Source organism: Trichosurus vulpecula, chromosome 9 (assembly GCF_011100635.1).
Source record: "Trichosurus vulpecula isolate mTriVul1 chromosome 9, mTriVul1.pri, whole genome shotgun sequence".
NCBI lineage: Eukaryota > Metazoa > Chordata > Mammalia > Diprotodontia > Phalangeridae > Trichosurus > Trichosurus vulpecula.
This window is the reverse complement of record NC_050581.1, coordinates 133,070,495-133,079,491: the sequence shown is the minus strand read 5'-3', so window position 1 is coordinate 133,079,491 and position 8,997 is coordinate 133,070,495. Positions and strand designations below refer to the sequence as shown.

General features: G+C 41.1%; 1 protein-coding gene across 1 annotated transcript; it reads right to left on the bottom strand.

Moving 5' to 3' along the window:
• Positions 1-620: 620 nt before the first annotated feature.
• Positions 621-947, bottom strand: LOC118830684 (NADH dehydrogenase [ubiquinone] 1 beta subcomplex subunit 2, mitochondrial-like). Its single transcript, XM_036737583.1, has one exon. The coding sequence runs from the start codon at positions 945-947 to the stop codon at positions 621-623; it is 327 nt and encodes a 108-aa protein (XP_036593478.1).
• Between the last annotated feature and the right edge of the window lie 8,050 nt (positions 948-8,997).

Genomic DNA, 8,997 nt, shown 5'->3' with positions numbered 1-8,997 from the left:
CTGACAGTACACCTTTTGTTAAGTTCACTTCTTAGTGTGTAATTATGGGAATATATTTAGATGGAGATGAAGCCCTGAGTGGTGCCATTATTAAAAAAAAAGCTTAAAAAATAGTGAAACATCAGAACTTGTTGTTACAGCAATTCATATATAATACTTTTCAGATCCTATCTGTGAAAAAGTGATAGCTACATGGGAACAAAAACTGTCCATAACAAGGTGAGTATCTAAGGGAGGTGGTAACTCTGTCTAGTACTGGTCTCATTCTATGGAGAGAATAGGCAACTTCCCATAGAAAATAATTTGGAGGGCAAACAGGAAATTTTGTTGTTCATTCATTTTAGTCGTGTCCAACTCTTTGAGACACCATCTGGGGTTTTCTTGGCAAAGATACTAGAGTGGCTTGGCGTTTCCTTTTCCAGCTCATTTTACAAATGAGGTAACTGAGGCAAACAGGATTAAGTTATTTTTTTATGGGGGGAGAGAGAACTATTTATTATGAAGTGCTGATGTTGAAAAGAAAAACATCAATTTAACATTTTTTTAATTTAAATGGTAGTTGTAATTACTGGGCAATGAGGTGCTTGGCAGCACCTACTTGTAGTGGTGATGACATTGCTTTAGTCTTCATCATCAGGGAGAATACTCAATTCTTCATCTGTCCATTGAGAAGGATCGGGATATGGAAAATGACCCAATACAGCATCCGAGTCATGCCAGAAACACCAGAGAATCCAAAACCACATTGTCGCACTTAACAGCTCAGATTGGAAGACCAGAGATTTTCTCAGATGGGGATACTGCCAGTAACGGGGCTGAATGTGTACACCATCTCCAGCATGCCGGACTCCTCCAATGCCGCGACCAACAGCCCTCTCGCTCAGACCCTCCAGGAAGCGCCAACCTCCCTCGAGAAGGAAAGGCCCCAGCCGCCTCAGCGCCAACATGACCACCTGAGCCCGCAGAGCTGCAGCCGGATGCTGCAGAGAGGTCCTGATCTCCAGGATTAAGTTATTTGCCTAGGGTCACGCAGCTAGTAAGTGCCTGAGGCCAGATTTGAATTTAGGAAGATGAGTCTTCCTGACCTCAGGCCCAGTATTCTATCCACCGCACCACCATTGCCCAAAGAAGCATGAACTCTACATTTAGGTATCAGACAGACTACAATTACCCCTGGAGGAGCTCTCACAGTTATTTGAATTTACATGGAGATATGAATAGCTGAAATCTAAGCCTCTGAAAGTAGATTTCCACTAGGATTGGGATGGAGGTCAGGGTGGAGAAAGAGGGAAACATTTAGATACTAAAAAGAGGTTGGGGGAGGGGAGGAGAATAGCAAAGAAAATGAAACCAAGGGCTTTTAGCCTACATGGAAGGAAAACAATTGAACATGTCTTTATATCGAGGCAATTAGCCATCTGTTTGTGTCTTCAACAAACTGTGATTCATGTTCCTGCTAAATGAGAGAGAGCCAGTAATGCACCAACAAACACTGAGTCACAATCCAGGATTGTGCTTATCTACATGATTCTTTTTCCAGTATAAAACTGTCACATAGCTATGTGGAAACTATAAGACTAATTCCAAGAAGCCCAATCCACTTGAATGTTAGCATCAGAATCTACCAGACCATGAACCCAAATTTCAGTCCTCAGTCCCTTAGTCTGGGTCAAAAACAAATGAGGGGACTTCCCTAGTTTCTATGTCTTGGATCAATTGTGGGTACTTGTTCAAGTCTCCCCTGGGTTTCTCCCTCAAAATCTCCTAAATCCTTAAGATTAGGTCATGAGAGAAAGCATGATAAAGCATCACAGAGCGCAGAGGGCTTGATGCCACCGATGTCTCTGGTTCTGACTCTTGGAAGTTACCAATGAATTAATTAGCAAGTAATTCTTAAGGACCTAATACAGGAGGAGGCACTCTGCTAAGTATTGGGGTTACAAAGAATGAATCAGTCCCTACATATAGTAAGCTTACATTCTAATGGGGAGAAAACAAATACCTACAAAATATTTACAGCATAAATATAAAGTTAATGAATTGCAAATATATAAAAAGTAGTCAAATACAAGGTAGTCTGGGAGGGTTGGTCACTAGCTGTTGGTGGAATAACAAAAGGCTTTGTGTGGAAGAGGGTGCCTATACTGAAGCTGAAGGGGAAAGGGAGACTGTGAAGTAGGAATAAGGGGAGAGTACATTCCAGGCATGTGGGATAGCTGGTTCAAAGGCCCAGAGATAGGAGATGAATTATTGTGCATGAGTAATAGAGAAGGCCAGTTTGATTAGACCACTGAATGTGGGAGAGGGAGTAATGTTCTATGGTGCTGGAAAGATAGGTTGGGGTTTGGTTGTGTAGGGCTTTAAAAGCTAAACATGGTAGTTTATATTTTATCATGGAGTAGGTTGACTAGGGGGGCCATTGATTGGATTTGGACTTCAAGAAAATTACTTTAAGAGGAGTGTGTAGTATGGTGAGAGGTGTAAGGCAGGGAGACCAATCCAAAATCTGTCTTAATAATCTAGGTGAGAGATGATAAAGGCCTGAACTGAGTCATTAGTTATCTAAGTACATAGTAAAACTAAAACTTAGTTTCTGAATCCTGCAGAGTGGCGAGGTAAACCCTATGACCTGTCAAACTCGACCCTGGGCAGAACAAGCTACACACCCAGCAGATTCATTGATGATGGAGCTTGGAGACAGACAGGGTAGCAGCATGAGCACTCTGTGGAATAAGACATTGATCATTTGACCACTCTGGGCTTCCTACCTTCTTATTAAACTCATATCAGGGGACTGCCTGAATTCAGAAGTGAGATAAAAGCTGAAGACTCCCCGCTGGGAGCTTTAAAATACCTGTAGCTGAAAGGCAACAGGAATTTAAGGCCAGGCAAGGCTTAGATCCAGAAGGCAAAAGGCCTGACTGACCATGACAAGATATTGAATGTGGTCTTGTGACCTTTAGAAGGCTATAAGGCATTCCTCTAGGTTGATACTGGCTCCTGCAAAACCTGTTTGGATTTTGACCACTACAGTGGTTTAACTTTGCTAAAAAAAATTTCGGCTAATTCTAAATATTTCTGTAATAAACTAACTAAACATAAGCTAAAACCCTTTGTCATTTAGGAGATATATAAACAGGTTTATTCCAGCTTTTCCTCTTCAGTTGAAGCAATTTGTCCTAATTTTAGAATTGTTCAACTAGATAATAAGTTAGCATTTATGTAACACTTTTAAGGTTTATAAAGCACTTCCTCATTTTATCTTCTCAACTACCCTGAGAGGTAGATGCTATTATTATCTGTGTTGTACAGAGAAGTAAAATAAGGCAGAGGGGAGTTGTGACTTCCTCAGGATCATATATCTAGTAAGTATCTGAGACAGGATTTGAACTCAGATCTTCATTATTCCAGTTACAGCCCTCTATCCACTGTACCACCTACCTGCCGTACTACATGGAAGGAAAACAAATCTAGTAAGACTCGTGACTTATTCCCGCCTTCCTGATAGGACAAATATGATACTAATTCTTTTGAGAAATGGCATGATGGAGTGGCAACACTCATAGTGGAGAGAGAATGGACATGAGGCACAGAAAGATCTGACTTTCCAGTCCTGCCTCTGATGCATACTAGTCATGTGACCCAGGGTGAGTATAACTCATTTCTCTAGGCTAAGACTAGTCTCTAGTCTAAGACTAAGCTTCAGAGAAGGTGCCAACCTGCATGGGGAGGGGAGTTTCCTCATCAGAGAGTTAGATACAGGTACTGTGAAATCACACGAAATGATTGAACGTAGCCCAATCTCCTTTGAATGGCTGATAATATTTTGTGTCTCAATGAGAGCATAAAACCATAGCAAGATTAGGTAGAGATAGAACATACCTGAGGATTTTAAATAAAGCTACTATCTAAAAAGCTCAATTTTTCTACTTTTATTCATTACAAGATGTTGAAGGATGATTGTGTCTGAATCAGCTTTTCTTTTTTTCTATGTATATTTTATTCAACATTTTAGTTTTCAACACTGATTTCCACAAGATTTTGAGTTACAAATTTTCTCCCCATTTTTACCCTCCCCGCATTCCAAGACAGCATATATTCTGATTGCCTCGTTCTCTAGTCAGCCCTCCCCTCTTTCACACCATTCCCCCCACCCCTCATCCCCTTTCCCCTTACTTTCTTGTAGGGCAGGATAGATTTCTATGCCCCATTCCCTATATATCTTGTTTCCCAGCTGCATGTAAAATTTTTTTTTTAATTTTTTAAGTATCTGCTTTTAAAACTTTGAGTTCCAAATTCTCTCCCCTCTTCCCTTCCCACCCACCCTCCCTAGGAAGGCAAGCAATTCAACATAGATCACACATGTATCATTATTCAAAACACTTCCACAATGCTCATGTTGTGAAAGGCTAACTATATTTCCTTCCATCTTATCCTGTCCCCCTTTATTCAGTTTTCTCCCTTGACCCTGTCCCTTTTCAAATGTGTTTGCTTTTGATTACCTCCTCCCCCTATCTGCCCTCCCTGCTCTGATCAATTGCTAGATTCCTCCCATTGTGTGAGCTAGAGACTCAGGAAGCTGCTGATGCTGGCACTCTGGAGGCAGCCTCAGGAGCTTCCTGCTGCTACCACCACTGCTGCATGACCTCCTCCACCCCCAGAGCCGGCAGCCGGACCACTCTGAACTCAATTCCGCAGTTTCCCCCTAACCTGGGCTTTGGCGTTTGTGGGTTGAAAAGTCTGGTAATTGCCACAGCTCACTGTTTCATGGCCCCAAGTCCTCTTCCAGCTGGCTGACTCTGGGTCTGGTCTGTCCTGGCATGGCCCACGATGGGCTGCCCTCCACTCTCAGTACCATGCGATAGACCCTTCCCGGCGACCATGAAGGCTCTCCTGAGCTGAAGATCTATTTCCCTCTGCTATTCCAAAGGTTCCACAGCTCTGGAATTTGTTCAGAGCCATTTTTAACAGGTGTTTGGAGGGATTTGGGGGGAAGCTTAAGCAAGTCCCTGCTTTCCTGCCGCCATCTTGGCTCTGCCTCCCTGAATCAGCTTTTCTAAATAAGGACTATTAGTAAGGGAACCAGTGGATAAGCACCTATTATCTAAGGCTTAGCATCAACAGTTTTATGTGTTGACCTAGTAGTTTCAAACTTAAATAGAAAGTAGGGGCCACCAAATCATACAAGGATCCCTGCAACCACATAGTAACATTATCTAGGTTCTATTGTATTTTTATCTATTACATTTCCCAATTACATTTTAATTTGGCTCTGGCCCACTTGGTCTTCTTCAGTTCTGGTCTAAGCCTTACCTATTACATGTGTGCTAGACATAATGCCAGTCACCCTCTCAGAGGAAAAATAAGTGGCCAGTCCATTGGCCCTTTCTCCTGCTCTCTTTCAGGAAGGAATCAAAATCTGCCTTGGAAGGAGGAGGGCGACATTCCAGAGGGAAATTTACTCATGCCTCCCTAAATATTGCTGGTCTAGGGGTAAGATTTTTTTTAGGTGCAAGATCAATAAAGCCACTAGATTCCCTGATCCCTATCCCTGAAAGAGGATGGCACCCCATGCTTACAATCTTAAGGAGGACACCCCAAGCTTGACTCATTCTCACCAAATGAGAGTTACATAAAAGATGATTGCATATAGTGAATAAACCAATTTATCCACAAGCAGATAGCACATAGGCTTCAGAGCTCTACAGATCAGCATGTGTCAGAAAATACACAAGAAGGAATGAGTTCTTCTGTTGTTGCTTAGTCATGTCCAACTCTTTGTGACTCTGTGGACCATACCATCCATGGTTTTCTTGACAAAGGTACTAGAGTGGTTTCCTTCTCTAGAGAATTAAGGCAAACAGATTAAATGTGTTACCCAGGGTCACACAGCTGATCAGTATCTAAGTCCAGATTTGTACTGAGGTCTTCCTGACTCCAGGCCCAGCATTCTATGCACTGAGCCACTAAAGGAGTTCTTTAGAAGCAAGCTGAGATCTCACTCAACCAAGAGAAAGGTCCTGATCTCATACAATGGGAAATTCCTTGAAGTCTCTAGGAAGGCAAGCTGGAAACCAAGGGCATGTTCTAGTTTCCCCTAAATATTTTTCACTTGAATTTTTTTCTCTCCTCCCTAGCATCAGTCCTGAAAAGATTCTGGAACCATGAGTCCCTCTCTGGAAGCAGAAATGAAGTCTCTCAAGTCTCCACAACTCTTGTACCAATTCCACATAGTGTTCTTACGCACATAGTGTCATTGTTCTTATGTAAAACACTCCAGGCTTAAAAATACAGGTTAATTTCAGAAGAAGAAAAAACAGGAGGAATAAGTATTTCATTCACTCTAAAATTCAATTCAAATATATATTTTTATGTATGAGGAAAATGAGAGGCTAAGTGACTTTCCCAAACTTCCAAAATGCATAGCAGAACAGATTTTTGAAAACTCAGTTTCTATAATTCTTCATCAAATGCTTTTCCCATTACATCATGTTTAAATCTCCCATCTTCACAGCCCTGTATTAGAGTGTTTTTTTTCCTTCTAATTATATCCATGATTAAGGAAAGTCTCAAGCTTTTAGCAATATATACATACTCATACATGACTATAATCTCCTTTGGCTTCTGCTGAAAATTAAGAGAATAGTTAAGGTAAAAACAAATAAGTAAAGCTTTCCTTCCTGAGCTAGGAAGAATTTTTTTTAAAGTTATTCTTATCAGGTAAAGAAAAACTCCTGTTGCCAAATGAAGAATCATACCTGCAAAGGGCTTTCAAAAGCAAGCAGACCAGAAGCCCCAGGTCCCAGAACTGTGTACACTCTCTGAAAGGAGTTTTGATGTTAGGTTAAAGGAAGCAGGATAATTACAAGGAAAAAAACCACTCTGCTACAGGGCTGTGAAGATGGGAGATTTAAACATGATGTAATGGGAAAAGCATTTGATGCAGAATTATAAAAACTGAGTTTTTAAAAACCTTTTCTGCTATGCATTTTGGAACTTTGGGTAAGTCCCTTAGCCTCACATTTTCCTCATACATAAAATGAGGGAGATGAAATACATGACCTCTGGTACCTGCTCTAACTCTGAGTCCCAGCTCTAAGTCCTATGATCTAACGAGCAAAATAATACAGATTAAGGAAGGGAGTAAATTGAAAAATGGGAATTTGCTGTCCATTAAAAGCTTACAACATAAGCATCATGTTTTAAAGCAGATATTGGTAACTTCTTTAATAATGTTATATTTTCTTTTTTTTTGCAAAATGATGAAATGTTCACATTTCAGGCACCCCAGACCTATAACAAATGCCTGCTGTCAGCTAATTCACTCCCACTACCAGTTGGTGCAAATTCATGTTCCATTCTTTTGAATGCTTGAAATTCTTAATTTATGAAATTACAACCTGTGTTGGTAAGCAAAATGGGCTCTTAGCACTTAGTTCAACAAGTGCCCTTGAAAAGTTTGGTTTGTTTCCTTTGAGTAATTCAGTGTATTTCATTGAGCCTTGCTAGGTGCTAAGCCCCAGGCCCAAACCCCTATTAGGTGTAAAACCTTTGTGGGTGTGGATTGGTAACTAAGGTGAGGCCCAAGGTGGGGCTAACTCAGGGGAGGGCCTAGTTTACAAATGAGTTTGAGTGATAGGTTTGGGACATCAGAGGCTCTTAGACCACGTGGGTTTAAGTCGCCTCTTTGTGACGATTTTAGGTCACGTGGGTGAGTCGCGTGTGTGACTCACTCCTGATGCTGAAAAAGATATAAAACCAAGGGTTGGCCTTCTCTTCTTTGGAGTTCTTTCCCACAGCAGTGGTGGCGTGTGTGACTCTGGGCCAGCCCTTGTTCTGAGCTCCCGGACTGAACCTAGATGTTGGTAACTATGAATTGTATTGGGTCTGTCTGTTTGTAATTTGTTTAATGGCTCTCACTCGAGATGGTGCTGATGCAGAGACTCTGGCAGCTGTAGCTAAGGAGCCCTGCAGCTTGTAAACCCGGATGCTGGGACTTTGTTAAACTCTGGTAACTATGTATTGGGATTTGAATCAGACAAGGTCTGTCTGTTGATGTTTGTACTTCGTTTGAATTTTATTCTAAAGTTAGGGGTGCTGGCTTTTTCCCCTGAACTAAGTGAATGATATTTGTATGGTGAATTAAAGTAAGCTTGTCAACCCCTTCATGTAGCTTTCCTTAGTTAAGCAGGTCAAAAGAACCTGTGCTTTTGCAATGTGTTGGCAGCTTTCTGGGTGCTGGTTATTGGTGGATCTTGCACCCCCACAGAAGCTGCTAGCTGAATTGTTGAAACAAATGGCATAGTCGGCAGGATAAACATAAACCTAAAACTATAAATTTATATTGACAGATGTCATAGCACTTCTCAAATGACAGCGATCTTAAAGATTTAGCCAACCCCTCTTATTTTCCAGATGAGCAAGCCAAGGCCCAGAGAAGTTAAGTGATATACTTAATGACAAATCCAGGAGGTCTCCTGAGCTTTATAGCCCAGTATTTTGTCAACTACTCTACTCTTTAATCTGTTTTTTCTTCCTGACCTAAGTTGGTAAATTCTATACATTCCTGAAAAATCATACCCCTACATCTTTTTATTGGATCTTATGCCACACTTAATCACCCATAGTTCTCAGACTACCCAGATTTGTTTATCTAATTCACAAAAAAATAAGAAAATTAATGTTCCAATGAACACAAAGGAATGTGCCCTTTAAAAACAAAACTAGGAGAGACCACTTATACAAGAGAATGGGTCTGTGATGGCAGAATTGTAGGCTTTATTATGGCTAATGGACCAGATTTGGGAAGGGCAGGAGTTAAGTCTTCCCAGTATCCCACAAAGCATCTCCTTTTTTTCTAAAATTCCAGATTCTTAGAACTTAAGGGAGGTAATAATCTCAAGACATAATGCATGAGCCCCCATTTTTACTGAATTTCCCTGACCAAGCCATAATAAAACATGACATCATAGTAAAGCTGTAGAATGCTTCCAACCC